This window comes from Thermobia domestica, chromosome 2 (assembly GCF_964235325.1).
Source record: "Thermobia domestica chromosome 2, izTheDome1.hap1.1, whole genome shotgun sequence".
In the NCBI taxonomy this organism is placed as follows: Eukaryota; Metazoa; Arthropoda; class Insecta; order Zygentoma; family Lepismatidae; genus Thermobia; species Thermobia domestica.
Window position 1 is genome coordinate 268,220,791 of NC_137455.1, and position 16,454 is coordinate 268,237,244.

At 35.4% G+C, this 16,454-nt stretch overlaps 1 protein-coding gene across 4 annotated transcripts in view; it reads right to left on the minus strand.

Annotated features, from left to right (window-relative positions):
• Positions 1 to 294: 294 nt before the first annotated feature.
• The window catches only part of LOC145678489 (uncharacterized), a 48,377-nt gene continuing 32,217 nt past the window's right edge, over positions 295 to 16,454 (minus strand). For 3 of the 4 annotated variants that reach the window (XM_081748677.1, XM_081748675.1, XM_081748676.1), the window contains exon 3: positions 295 to 2,785. In XM_081748677.1, the coding sequence (XP_081604803.1) occupies positions 1,939 to 2,785 (847 nt within the window). In that variant the 3' untranslated portion in view covers positions 295 to 1,938. Of the gene's footprint in view, positions 2,786 to 13,683; positions 13,766 to 16,454 lie in introns of all 4 variants that reach the window. The other variant, XR_014130400.1, reaches the window with a different exon arrangement.

Genomic DNA, 16,454 nt, shown 5'->3' on the forward strand with positions numbered 1-16,454 from the left:
TTTATTACCGAGGGAAAAATGAAAACAAACTATTTTTTACTACTGGATCATCGCTTTAATATAATTTTAACTCCTTATATTTATTCACAATTTCCTGACTGTCTCGGACTTTCCACCTTTAAGTATCTTCATATTTAACGTATTATTTTTAATTCCAAATTTAAAAAAAAAAAAAAAATTAAAAAAGATTCGCTGTTTGCTACCATGCTACATCATTCCCAATACCTTTAAACAACTAGGATCGTTGCGGGATATTTTATTGAGACATCTAGCTGAAATTTCTGAAAGCTAGCCTTTTTTTTTAAGTACTAACAGCTTTATTCACGGGAGTTTTGCTACTGGAGGTATTCAGAAATTTATATTTGGGTTACTTGTTGAATCACTGTGTTGTACATATGTACAATTTTATGAATGTAATGGTTTTCCTGGCCTTGAAATCAAATGTTTATTATGTATACATGAAAATTCGTGTTTTAGATTTTGTGTAGCGAACTGCTATACAAATTTAAATACTAACTCTATGTCCTATGGAACCCAGAGGTTTAACACTGCGTCCACAAAAGCTCTGCATTGACTTCTATCAGTAGCCAATTGGAAACAGCTTCTAATTTGCATTCCTATTTCTGCGAGACCCTTCTTAATATTGTCTTCCCATCTGCGCCTAGGTCCTCCTAATACAAATTTAAATACACATACGAATTTCATAAGTTTTTATAACATTTTCGGCAGCGAATGAAAATATTTTGTACTTTACTCTTTACGGTGAACGCGACATACAATCAATAAACATTTTTTGTATAGTCTTCACCACTACTCTAGTCAATGTTTGTTAGTTCATTGAAAATAGGCTCATTGGGAATGAAAAGGTCAATTATGGTTTTACCTGTAATTTGTTTCCACATTGATCGACCAGCTTATAATTCTTGTTCGTTTCAGATCGAGACCCAAACTCAAGGGTTTTTGTATAGAAGAGGATGCGTTATATCCAAGTTTTCCACAATGAACTGAACTGTAGAATGAGGAATAAGTGACATTGCATGCAGTAATGATACAAAGTTGTTGTAGTATTTTCTTTGGCTATATCATGACAAAATCTTCCCGTGGGTTTAGAAAGCGTATGACTAATTTTTATTTGGTGTGCAAATCAACGACGTGGGTGGGGACAAAGTACCTGCTGAATAGATCCTAAGTAAGTATCTTTTCATAGTAACTGTCATTGAAAAGACGAAAGCACTCTCTTTTGCCACAATGGAAATCCCCCGTACCAGTAGATAATCATGGAGTAAAATCTCATGTGGTTTATTAAGTTAGATACTGTAGTGAATCTCTTGCTACCCGTGACACGTATATATTCCATGGAATAGTTAAGAAGCAAAGCTCAGCTTCTTGGTTCATGCGATCGAATTGTATTTCTATGTTGTAAAATCCTCTCTGCATAACTAGCAAAACACTAGCTACTGCTTCTGAGTACTGAGCACCAACACCTTGAAACATTTTAAAAGGCCCCTACGGCTTGTGCAGGAAATGTCTGATCCACAACATATACTCCTTTGACTTTCACCAACTAATACTACATGTGGCTGGAAAGACCGCCCAAGATGCTGGGAGTATTTCTTCTGCTCTCAGTGCACATCTGCACGTCATACCCTCATATCACTTGTTATGGAACCATTTCTTATTTCTGAGTGTGATGGTTTCCATTTGTGTACTCTCTCTTCTGTCTGCAGGGTAGAATTCCATTTATATGACAGAGCAAAACTGAGAGGTTAAGTGTAAAACTGATCATCGTCACAGGAACAGATGTAGGTCGGTACTGTAAATGATATTTACTTTGGTGTTGACTGCTTATGTCATAGTATATCCGGCGACTACGCCCGTGTATGTATCCTTAGATGCCGAACCAGCATGAGCCGTTCACAATAAGATTTCTCGCAATAATCACAGGGGAAAGGAACATTGGTTATGTATTCGCGAATGCCGAACAAAATAATTTCTTTGCGCAAATGATTTACCACATTGATCACAAGAATAACTTTCACTTTCGTTCGTGTGAATTCTCTCATGGCGTACCAGGTGACTTCTGTCTGAGAAAGATTTCGGGCAGTAACTACAATGAAATGGAGTTTCTCCTGTATGAATTCGGACATGCCTTTGGAGATGACTTTTTCCTGAAAAAACTTTCCCACAAAGTTCACAACTGTAATTTCCCGTGTGGATTTTCTCATGTTTTTTAAGAGTGTCTTCATTAGAATATGTTTTCCCACACTGTTCACAAGTGAATACGCAATCTATCATTGTGTGATCAAGAAGATGCCTCTTCAAACTGTATTTCTTGACAAATGTCTTATTACAAATTTTACATGCGAACAGGACTTCAGATTGCTCTGTCTCCGAGCGCATGTGACTTTTCCAGTGTTGACTAAAGTTTTTGCGCCACACAAATCTCTTGTCACACAGTGTGCAGCCAAATGGTTTGTCTTCCCCATGAAATTTCTTGTGATCACTGAGATAAAATTTATTTGAGAAAGTTTTCTCGCACAGGTCACACGGATATTGGCCAGTGCTTCCGTGCACAGCTTTATGGCCGTTCAACTGGAAAATTGTCTGGAAAGATTTACCACATTTTGAACACGTCAATGAATCACCTGTTTCGTGGTTCTTAATATGAGCTTTCAGGTAACAGTTCTTCGAAAATGTCCGATTGCATAGACAACAGGAATATCGTCTACGTTTTCCATTTCCAGATGAACTTCTACTATCACTACTTTGGTTCAACTCCTTCCAGCTGAAATGGAAAAAAAAAAAAAGAGTTTATTTTTTTTTAAGCCTTAGAAAATGGGTGACATTCAAATATCTAATATTATTTACTGATAACATTTCAAGCATCATTTAATGTGACAATCAAATGATACAACGAGGTGAGTGAGTGTCCAACCATGAACCACTGATTTTACTCCTACATTCACTCAAGGCTCTTTACCACACACCTTATCCCATTTTTCTGAATTTATCCCCTTATCCCAATACAAAACTAGATTATTTCCTTTACATGTATTATTAATCATCCGTATTCAAATTTTCTTTCATAAATTTGGTTACAATAATTTAACGTGAAGCTACCCTAAACATTAAGTGCTACATATATGTCTTTTTTCTACTACTAGCTGATATTACATATGATGTACATATTCGTGAATTCCGTTTTGCTTCATTTCATTCTAAAATTCCAATATCATTCTAACCCTTTGCCAACTAAGCATTATCAGAAATCGCTATATTTTATTTTTTAAAATTTTCTTTCTTTTTACCGTTCTAAATTTTCTTGAAAGATGTAAATAATAATAATAATAATAATAATAATAATAATAATAATAATAATAATAATAATAATAATAATCTCCAACTCCCTGTACAAAATTATCCAAAAATGTTTTCAGTTCATCATACTGAATCAACATCCAGCTCCTATTAACAACAGCATTATGGTCCCCAGTTTGTTGTAAATATATATCTATTTGTTGTAATAACATTATCAGCGTTTATGCTATTACTATACAACCAGACTTCTTGGGTTGTCTTGCTTCCTTGGTTGATGCTTCGCCTTACAAGTTAGTTTCCTTTTATTCTCACTCTTGTTATTAGAATCCGTAAATTTTTTCCCATCTCCTGCCATCAACTGAACTTTCAGTTTATCAGTAACACCTGAAAATATCATGTATTACAAAAGGATTTATCATCCGGTTATGTCGTCAACTTTCAAACATTTTTTGATTACAGCTTGCGTTACCTCTTATAATTTTTCATCTACTCATTGGACATATTTGTTATCTTCCCAGTTTGGAATCCCTTTTTTGTTTTAATACGTACATAAAGACGGGGCCATGGATAAACGTCCATTTTTCCTGAAAGAGGAAACACTTTCCTCAACCCCCTCTGGTTTAGCAACCGCAAACTTCACTGGAGGTCGTGAAAGAGTCAATGGTGCCAGATTTCTAACCAGAATGTAATTTTTTCTCTCTGTTTCAAGGTTTTCATTCCAGATCGTCATATGAGGACAGCAAAAGTAAAAACTAATTCTTTAGTTCAACCAAGATGCCAACTTGTATTATGTTGGTATTCGAAACTTTTCGATAAAGTGACATGTTTATTTGTTGCCCATAAAAGATCTTTACGGAAAAATAAGCTAACAAAGAATATCATTTTTTAAACTGTTAATATTTTCTTTCGGATGTCATATAAAAAAAAAATGAGAAAAAGTATGGAAAGGGATAACATTGCATCTAAAAGAGTAAATATTTATTCCGAATTCCTGCAAGAGACATTCTTTTGGTGCTATACTTTACAATTTAAGGCAGGTAGTATGGTTATTTTCCTTTTTTTCTTGAGGTTTACAGTTTTCCGGTTTTCGCGAGCCATAATAAGTGAATAATTTTTTTTTTTTTTGAAGTTTATATACAAAGAAAGAAAAGAAAAGAAAGACAAAATGGCATATATCTTTATCCACGAATGAGCAGCAACACACATAAAGAGGTTAACAATTAAACTTTTTTTTGCATTGGTTTGAAAATTAAAAGAAAAAAAACGTAAAGAAAGAAGTGAAAATGCTTAGAATGCTTTCCCAAAAAACTTCGTTCCTTATACAACGCTTCGATTTATTGTTTATGACCACCATTTTTGTCAACAGTTGTCAGTTGGTAAGTTTCAGCTCTCTACTTTTCTTCAATATTTTGTTTAATTCGAAGTGATTGTAGGTTGCTGATGTCTACGTATTTTCTTGCTGATTGAAAATTCTATTTTTTTTTTTCGGCCGTGTATAAGTATTTCGGCGGTATCAGATGACGTGGTCCTTCTCCCAGAGAAGTCCAAATAACAAAAAGAAGGATCGTGTACTCGGAAGAGAAGAAAGCTAGTTTCAGGGGAGGTGAAGGTGGTCGAAGGCGGCTCAATCCCTGGCTACCTGGTTAGTTTAGTGAAAGGAGACCACATGTCGGAATAATATAAAATAATTCTAAACAACATTTATTTAATATCATCAGTTTATTGGCTTCAATGATGAGAACCATAGACTCAGCCCACATAACTAACCTTATGATACGTTTTCATGTAAGACACTTGCACTTAATTGAACTACATTGAGTTCAATACAAATGTGTACTATTCACAGATAACATTCTCATAATTTTAAGTTTCGGTACTGACGGCTTTATCAACCGAGTGCTAATCAAATTAATTTTGCTGACATTTTGCAATAATGTATGTTCCTAATTGCCTGAGGATCTTTTTTTAATAAAATTAAAATTACAATATTATAGAAATTGACCTCAATTCCCCTTCTCAGGAAATGAACTTTTAAAAATCTGAAACTCGCGGTCTGTAATTTTTAATGAAATGTGTATGTACAGAATTTCAAACCTTAAGCGAATCCTCATATTTGGCATCTTCTGAACAAATAATGGGAAATTTGAGTATTAGTACAGACCTCTCTCTTCTTCTATAGGAGTGAAATTTTCGAATTCGTTGAAACATGTTTTCAGTTAATTTTAATGAAGAATTTATTCCCCTAGTTTTATTTTCCTAACTTCAAAGATTTGTGATATATTCTATTCTTAGTAAAAAAAAACTATTTGCACCCCTCATTCACTCACTTATAGAATATATCTTTTTAAAAAATCTTTTGTTAACCCTTGCTTTTTGACAAAGGAATATTCTGTACAAATCCGTGTTTCTATCTATAATAATTTGAGTTAGGTATTGATGAATAAGTCACTTTAATCTTTTTTCTTATAATTGTGTAGGTAAGTATGTATTTAAAAAAAAATATAAATAATTCGTGTTTAGTTTTCATATTTTCGTCCTATTTGAATTATGTTGTCATTTAACATTTTACTTAGATCATTTTTATTACACAATTCACATGTATAATATTTTTTACAATATGTTTCTACTACAATTTTCCCAATGGCTTTCTCTAGAAAAAAAAGAACATATGGTGTCCACACATTTTGAAGAAAAAATGTGACAACCTTGTCCCTCAGCACGTCCAGAAAAGACTTGGAAAAGACTTGTGGTCACTTGCGGTTATGCTTGGGGAAGGGGTTGTTTCTTACGAAGAGTATGGGTAAGGGACGTTTATCGGTGGCCACGACTGTATGTTTCGATTGCATCTTCCCTTCGTTCCATGGTAATTCTAGTGAGACCTAAATCCTCTAACGCATACTACACTTTCGTACAAGGCAATACTTTTCTTATCTTGCACTCTCACATTACTTGAAAAATCTATTGAATGGAAAACACATGCAGAATGTCTTTTTTTCTTTCTTTCTTTTAGCGAAGACATGCTATTTGGTTAGCCTTTTAATTTGCTGCGTGATATAATAGACAGTGTGAACAATGATTAGATCTCATATATGATTTTCTATTACATCTGTAGCACTCATACGCATCAACGCCATCATTTTATGAAAGATCTTCGAGATCGCTTCCTCCTGTACTAACTTCTCGATAAATACGTTTCTTTTCATGAATCCTTTTATAATCCAGTTCGTGCTTTCTACCTGCTGTGGCCTTTAAATCCTTTAGTAATCATGCCTGGCTGCTGTTTTGTCTTAGAAACTGCAGATCATTTTCGGCTGTAGATCCTCATTACCAAATTGATAGTGTTGAAATACCATAATATTATTCAAATAGTTTAGCACACTGTTCTACGATAAAACATCACTTTGATTCTTATTTCTCAACTTTATTATGGGCTCCCAATTTCCAATACGCAACTAGATTATTCCCTTCACAAATTATAATACACTATTATCTTCCATAATCACATATAGTTCTCTTCCGTAAGTTTTGTTACATTCAACAGAACATGAGGTAAACTTCATTTCAATCTCTTAAGAAATGCCTTCTTCACGTACGAATCGAATTCTGTTATCTTTATTCTGTGTTGGTTTCAATACTTTTAATATCTTTTATTTGTTTTCTAATCGGAGAAAAGTTGTACATCTTAGGAATCAAGTCCCTTTTTCTTTCTTATCATACCTAATCGTCCAGAATACTATCACAAAATTTGAGTACTATATATATATATACATGCTATAATTGTTCGACTTTTTCACTGATACAATTAAATATGTTACAAATAAATAATTACGAATGACTAATATTCTTGCATGGAACTTATAAGGTCACCATAAACAAATATTAAATATACTTCTTCTACTTTTCTACCTGGCATCACGTATGAAATATATATTAACCAATCTCCTTTTGCTTGAGTTAATTCTAGGTTTTTAATGTTTACTGTTGCTGAACATATGAAAAGAATAAAAAAAAAATGTTGTAACGTCCCACGTTTATGTCTTTTAGGCTAAAGCAGACAGTTGATTAATGAAACTGAATGACCTATCAATAGTACATTATGAATCGTAAAATTAGAAATGATATACAAACAATACGTTTTTTCCAAAATTTTTCAATTTAAAAAAAAAAAAAAAAGCTTCGACGGTTTAAAATTTCTAGAAATTTTATAACACTACAAAGATCTTTGAGCAATTAGAATAATATGTTTTCAACCAATTATTCTTTATTTATATATGTACAGACAAGAAAAATCTTCGTTTAAGAACTGCACTTCCATGGAGCATTGTAAGAGTAACACGAAATCTTTATTCTTCCATCACAAAACTCATTTCAGAAACCAAGTCTCATTTCACTGATCTTACGGAATTCATGCTGAAAAATTCTTGAATATAAATCTTATTTTTGGACCCTTCTTTGATTGGTGGAATGTCTCGTGAAATTCCAGTTTTAAATATACTTATTTCAAAATGGGTAAGCCACAATACAGCACACAACGGTTATTAAAATCAAACAATTTGAATGGAAGTTATCATGGAAAGCTGTCCTTATACCATGTATGAGAGCAATCTTTGAAGCTTATACATTTTAACCCGAAATGATCTTAAATTAAAATAAAACCATATATCAAGTTTAACCAAACCTGGGAACACCGGATGTATGAATTGTCTGGTCCACAGGCCAACTCCGTTACTCAATAGAAATAGGGGGGGGGGGGAATGAAAAAAAAGGAATTCGTTAGAAATTAGTGGTTTTTAATCTAAAATGGTGAATTGTCTTCCATCGCACCAAACGTTTGGCTTCCAGACTGGTAAAGCGTCATATGTTAAATGAAAACGCAACGTTTCCGGTTTAGGAGAGTGTTTGAATGCAACGCAGGAACACGCAAAAATGACACATTGTGTTAGGGAACCTAGAACATCTCGAATCCGTTTCCCAACAATGCTGTATTGTTTACATGTTGAAGGTTCAAGAGAACGATCTCGTGAATTGGCAAAGATGCTTGTTTTTTTTTTTTATTTGATGTGAAACACATTACCTGAGTGGAGTGCAAACAGTAGTGGTATAATTGCAAAAATTCCACTACCTTAGACTGAAAATCATATATTTCCAACAACTTTTCTCTCTTTCCATGTTTTCACATCTTTATTTTTAAAGGAGTTAGCCTATGGCCCCAGACTTTTGATACGCTCGTGTTTAGAAAAAAAAATGTAATGGAACACAAAGGCAGGCAAACAAATGCATGTTGGGTCGAATAGTAAATGGAAGAATAATAATATACTTTACACAAAAGGCATCTGCTAACCACTCTATTATTCACGAACTCACCCCTGGATCAAATACTGCGTTTTCCTAATAGTGTGCCAATTTACTTCCTCGTCATACTGCACCCATATTTATTTAACATGAAATTAATGTTAGTCAAGATTGGTTTCATACCGATGTTTCCCTTAATACAGCAATAGTAATAACAGTGTTGTATTGTTATTACGATCGACGGTAGTATAGCTAACTAAATCATGTCGCTATGTACTTTACGTGCTTTATTTTATGTTGATATCATGATAATGAATGTTTGAAAGTAAATTTCCAGGCTTTATACATTTTTACTGTTATTTATCAAAATAGTAAATGAGTCAAAAATATAACTATATATTTAAATTAAATGTGTAACTGGACATTGTAAAGAGAAATGGTGAATAGTATGTAAAATCTGAAAGTCAACTTTTCACTTTAGGTAAGGCTCATGTGCCCAAGCCTACCTCAGTAGCCAAGATTGTACTGTAAACGCTACAACATGGACAATTACATACTAGAATGATTGTAAGATCGTGAAACAAGTGAGACGTGCATTTCACGTTACATTGTGGCTGTTGGTTGTAAGAAAGTGAGGAAAACGACTGCTTACAAAGGGAAACATCCAGAAAAGGAAACCACCTGCAGGCCTATCAGCAGAATCGACATCAGACCAGATCCGAATCGACAACGACCAGATACATCAACAAGGATTGTGAACGCGTTCGCCAGTAACACACACAAATCGATCCACCATGGTGTAGGTGAGTTTGGCATTAGTCGGTCCAGTTCAGTTTTCTGTTTTGTAACGTGAGAGCCATTGTCACTTCAAACACATTCGTATCCACGAATGAACGAGAATAACTCAGGCGGTTGGAACCCTGCGCATTCTTCGCAACGCACACTTTGATTTCGCAACTTGTACTATTTTGATGAGGTTTTGCTCAATATGAACGGAAATATTAATCGACAGAACTGTCATTATTATGATACTGAGAACCCTCGGGTTATTGGAGAGACCGTTCAAAGTGTGTTTCTATCACCATTAGCTCAACAATTGGATGAGAATGATTGTTAGGAAGGAAATGCGAATCTTCGAGGAGACTCTTAGTGCTGATAGGTACTGTGAAATCTTTCATAAACTTGTGACAGTGATGTAAAGTGATTAACGCGAACATTATTTATTCCAATAGGATGATACATTTACTCACTGTCACTGTGGAGAAAGAAATTTTGAGTTGTAAACTGCCCAACATGTGATTAGGAACGAGAGGACCGACAGAGTGGCCTGACCCCTCATTGAACCTCAGTCTGTCAATATTTGCTACAAGATTGTTTGTTATAGCCTTTTAACATCATGCTCAGGATTAAGTGGTGCCAAAATTAAAGTAATATATTATTCACATTATCCATTTTCTTTCTCAAACTAGCTAGTTTTTCAGTGGTTGGCCAGTTAATCCTTTTACCATCCACACTCACATGATGAGACTAAGGGTCGTAAAGAGAATTTTTAAATTTCTCCAGTATTACACAATGATTTTCATGTACATTTTCAGTATTGCCAGTATTGATACTAATTTCTAGTATTTCAAGTATTGGTAGACGCCCTATCTAACCTTGTGTCCCGAAAAAATATATATATATATATATTTTTTTATATATATATATATCACTTCAACCCTCTCTGGGGTGTTCCTAAATAACTCCTCTATTGTTACTGTTATTTGCTTGAACATTCTTGAGGCAAATATTCTTGAAACATCAAAATTATGAATCTGATAAAACACTAATAACTTTTTTTGTAGTGTTAGATGGTCATGTAACAAACTATATATATATATATATATATATATCACAAATATATAACTCACTTTACAATGTAACAGCGAGTCCATGACATTACATAACATTATGTTATAACTTGTTTGTTTGTTTCTATGACAACCTTCAGTTCGTCGTTCTTAGTTACGTATCTACCTTCCAATTATATCTCTTAAAACATATATTAATCTTATATTATTTTCTTCTTTTTCTTCCTCTATAAAATGAACTGGCTTGTACCTATTTATAAACTAACTATTGCTCGAATACAAGTATACAAGTATACAACATACCGTTGTAGTCATACATCTTCACTCCTGAGCTTCTTTCCTTGACAAATGAATTGTACGCATTTAATTGTATAAATAATTATATGCAAATGTGTACCACTAATAACGGTAAGAAACTATGTACAAACATTCGAACACGTACGCTCTTCCAACTCTACTGCGCAAATCCAATTCAATTTACATAACATTTTCTTACTTATCCACATTTGCGTGTTCAAATAACTTCTCTATGAAACTTTGTGTTACTATCTTTAATTAAATGTTTGGAAATTAAAAACTATAATACTCTTTTGCAATATCACTTAGTGTTTATCATTTTGCTTTTTCAGTAGTCTGTGCTTCGGAGAGAAAACTGCACGTGCTCAGAGAAAAGCACCGTTTTGAGCAGAATGAAGAACCAGAACCAAATTCAATTTATGCACAGTGGAAAACTTTTTGAAATGTTTTATACTATTATTAATGAGAAATAAAAATTATTTGTATTTTAGAATTTCTGGTTAGTTATTTCAACAAGCAGATGTACGTAAGAGAGTGATGTTTTTATGCAAATAGGACTCAATTTGCACAGTAAAGTTCGAAGAACATGTGTTCGAACATTTATACATAGTTTCTTACCGTTGTTAGTGGTTCTTTTCTAGATAATTATTTACACTATTTAGACGCTTACAATTCACTTTTCAAGGACAGAATCCCAAAAGTGGTTGTGTGTGAGGTTCTACAAACTACACAAAAAAAGTAACTTGCGTTTTAATAGATTTTTAATTTTGCTGTTCTCATCTTATGTAGATAAATATTCAAGGAAAGGAACAGCAGCAAGAAAGTAGTTGCTTTCAGGAAGGTCGAAGTAATATAAAAGAAGACCTTCCTGGATACAGGGTTAGCTTATTTCACTTATGCCAAATCACTAAGCGACCAGATGTTATTTCTAAATTTAAAGTTCGGTTAAAGAGTAAAGTACAATCCAGTTACTCGGTAATGGTACACACTAGAGAAATGAAATTTTATGGGCAGAAGATTTGGTTCTTCACTACCTAACCTATACCTATATCTCACAACTGGTGAAAATGAACCAGTCACTAAGCAACTCATCCAAAAAGACAGAAGCATTACTACAAGATAGGTCATGGAGCATCCAGGTATGGTAATACAGGGTGTCCGAGAAGTCCTTCCCTGATTACAGAAATTGATAACTCAGGCTAGAAATAAGATAGAAATATGAAACTGGTGTTGAATTGTTTACAAACTATAAAAGTTTTGGTCACATCACTACACTTCCACATGAGCACCCTTGGTAGCACGTAGCACATCTAGGCGATATTCAATTTCCATCCACACATTAGCCAACATCACTGGAGGGATCGATGCAACGACTGTGGTTATTCGTTGCTGCAGAGTTTCAAGATCTGGTACACGTGTTCGGTAGATCTCATCCTTGACATAACCCCATAAAAAGAAGTCTAATGGGGTTATGTCAGGAGAGCGTGGAGGCCAAGCTGTTGGTCCATCACGACCAATCCATCGCCCAGGAAATGTCCTATCGAGATAGGCACGGACGTCCAAACCCCAATGAGGTGGTGCACCGTCTTGCTGAAAAACGACATCGGGGCGATACTGAAGCAGCTGAGGAACAGCATACAGCTGCAACATATCCAGGTACACTGCAGATGTGATGGTATCCTCAGCGAAGAAGAATGGCCCGATAATTCGATCGTGCAATAACGCGCACCAAACATTCACCTTTGGACTGCCTCTGGTGAACTCCCTGGCCTCCCTGGGGGGTTCTGAACCCCAAATGCGTACATTATGGCGATTCACTACTCCACTGACAAAGAATGTCGCTTCGTCGGAAAAGGCAATTCGTCTGAGATAACCATTATCGTCCTGAATACGTGATAGCATTTCGACCACAAAGTCATATCGACGTGTACCGTCATCGGGCAACAAGGCCTGAACGAGTTGCACTTTGTAAGCACGAAACAATAAACGTTTGTGTAAAATGTCATGGATAGAGCTTTTTGGCATCTGTAATTCACGTGAGGCCCTGCGCACCGATTCCTTAGGACTTCTCAGAAAAGACTACCGCACAGCCTCCACCGTGTCTGCTGAGGTTCTTGGTCGACCAGACCTCGGAAGGTCAGCAACCGACCCTGTGTTCTTGAACTTCTCATACCAGGCTTTAATGCTCTTGACATCAGGTGGAGTCCTCCCAAATGTTGTCTGGAACTGTCTCTGCACCGTGGTTGGTGATCGTGTCTCATGGTACCACAGGACACACTGTGCCTTCTCCTGGTTGGTTGGCATGGCTTCTTGGGCTTCTTACTTACGTACTACAAACCTAAAACAAAAAAAAATTGAGACTTGGTAAAACAGAACAAACCTAACACAGACAAAAACTTTTATAGTTTGTAAACAATTCAACACCAGTTTCATATTTCTATCTTATTTCTAGCCTGAGTTATCAATTTCTGTAATCAGGGAAGGACTTCTCGGCCACCCTGTATAATATGTGTTAACGCTAATTCAACGATTGAGATACAGAAAAATGTGTGCTTCTATGTCTCCAAACAAGGGATAAAATGCACATCAGAAAGAACATTGTACTGAGCTTCTGCCAAGTTTTTCTGAAGATTATCCAGAATGCTTTCATGAAGTCACTTATATGATGAAAATGACTAAAGACTCACCCGTGTGGGAAACAGTTTCGAGATAGCAACGAACTCTATTGCATGTGTGAGATCAACTTCAAGGGTTCCACGAGTGTGCATTCATGTCACAGGAAAGAAAGATGGCTGCAGTGCAGTAAAGCAAATGGGTCATATATAGTCACATTTTCCAAGGACCAGTGCTTCTATCTACACAATTTCAATTTTCTGATGCTTACCATTACCGAGCTATAGTAGATTGTGCGTTACTTTTGACTAACCTTTGTACTTGAAGGTCCTTCCTGTCCTTTTCCTCTGCATTTTTGTATAAGCTTTCAACTCCGAAAAGTAGATCATTTCGCACTAATAAAATGCAACCAAATATTTTTATATTATTATTCAAGATCTTCCATATAATGAATAAATTTCAGAATCCTAAAAATTGACATCATATTCTGAATCTACACATATGAGTGACGTGGAACTACTTTTCAGTTTGTTTAACGGTATCTATCAATACAGTAAAATCGATCTAATTTCGCCATCCTTGGTTCTGATGTTCTGCAAATATCTCAATATTGCTAAAGTAGCCTACCAAGGTACTCTCCGATAAACCACCACTTCGATAACCACTTTTCGATTTTATGGTAGATTCGAATTCCACAACTAAATTATTCCCTTCACATATAACACATTATTAATCTTTTGTAATCACACACAATTTTCCTTCCATAAACTTCGTTACAGAAAAATATAATAATAAGAGGTTACCATATACAACTACTAGATACACGTATTTCTTTTCTTCTATCTAGCATCACGTTCTGAACTCTCCGATCCGTCCGATCTTTTCCAGGACCCGAACTCTCTTAACAGTCTTGTTTCTCGAATTAAAATACACATGTTTCTTCTCCAACTTTTTGCACAAAACTGCTCAAATATGTTTCCAATTTATCATACTAAATATAACAGTTGCCCTCAAAAAATATTTCCATTTTGTTGCAAGTATCACTATTTATCTACTTCTCACAATAACATTATCAGCGTAAATTCTATTACCAACACTATCAAACTTTGCCCTTGTAATGTCTCTTTATTTAACGCGTCGCCTTATGAGTGATTTTGCTTTTGTCATCACTTTTCTTTTCTTTCTTTCTTTTTTTTTTTTTTCTTTCATCTCCTGAATCTCGGTTTATCAGGTGACACCTCAATACAGAGGCTGATCCATTTCCATCGGAACAATTTGAAATTGTTGCTTACCTAAGACATTCTACCTCTCCACCTTCGATCATGCTCGATGTGATGGCCACAGATGTTGGTCATTCACTGTAGTGCAGCTTCTACTACAGCACACATCGTTGCAGTTGCACTAGGGTATATTTTACCACAGAGGGTATGGTGTTCTCAGGCTTTCCAGAGACCATTTAGCGTGAGAAACCGATTTGAGGAAAGGCACTGATTGAGAAGTTCAAAAGCGCAATGATACATAGAACTCTGGACTCTTAGCGGGAATTTCCTTGAACTATTTAACATGGATACCATGCTTCAGTAGAAAGCCAATGACGTTTTGGTCGTGTAATTTGAACCTTTATTTTGATACATTTCCACACGGTGTCATCTGCATACAATATTAGTAACTTGTCTGTGAAATCTGGGGATAGGACATGTTCTTGGTAATAAGCCGCAATGATTTTCACATTTTTGTCTTTTCACCTTATGAATTTTGAGCTTCCCTCTATACTAACAATCACAAAGCCTTTTGGAACACTTTCTTTACATTGACGCACGCAAGTTATGTCGGTTTTATTCACGAATACCTCTGTAGGTGTTGACCTGAGTTTTTTCACCGTCACTTTCATGTAGATTCATGCTTCGTCCATTGTCCCATCAATTTCCAGTGGTCACAAATTAGGTGACACTAGTACAGCCTTCTGCTCTTGCTCGTTCACTTCGTGATAAGCTGTGGTGTTAACGCATTCACGCTGGCCTTACGGACATTTTCGGCCTCAATTTGTTATGTATTGCACGATTCACTGCCGATTTGGCTACATGTAATCGTCTGGCCATAATACACTGTGGTAATGGATTCTGACAGCCCGTCATATGCCGAAGCGTCAATGTGGTGAAATTCACCGAAGCTCTACTCAGATGCGATTTAGTTCGTAGTGTGGGTTGACGAGGGCGCTAATGTACATAGCGTTTAATGATAACAACAACAGTGGCTCGACCCATCACAAAGCCATTCCGACACTATCTAACTATGCACGAAATACTAAAATTTGCACCGGAAAGAGCCATGATGTACTCTTCCCAAAAGCGATTGTTTTCGGCGGCGTTCTGCTCATCATAACATCTTTAATCTGTTACTCAAAATCTGATAGACTGATATATGTATGCGTACAGTAGTGTTATCTACGGAAACCAGTTTTATAGGTGTACCTGTTTACAAGTTGTGTCAATGGAATCAGATTAATTAGCCTCTGGATGTCCTGTACTACAAGAGGACCTATTATCCGGTAGGCGTCACACATTTCATTGTAATCTGAGTTACCTCTTCTATTTTCTTCATCTACTTATTTTTTGTATTTGTCATCTTGCCAGGTTTGGAATTCATTCTTAATATACATCTGTTCCGACTGGACTTTCCTTTTACCTTCACGGCAATTCTGCTTATATGATGTAATTTACTACTTCTCTTTGTAACGCATACTTTCATCCTTGGGGGATAGTGTTCTTGTCTTGCACCCGTACATTAATTGAAAAAGATACTGAAGAGCAAATATATGCAAACTGTCCTTGCTTTCTGCACAGAAAATATGCTTTTTGGACGTTTCCCTATCTGCTGCGTAACTTAATACAATGTGGATACCGATCAGAACTTAACTGTACATATGATATCTTATTAATCTGAATCACTCATATGCATGAGTTCCCATTTCAAGCAAGACATTAGAGATGACTTGCTTCATATACTAACTTGTAAGAGTTATTCCATTATTCAATTCGTGCTTTCTACTTGTTATGGTCTTTGCATCCTTCGATAATCCTAACC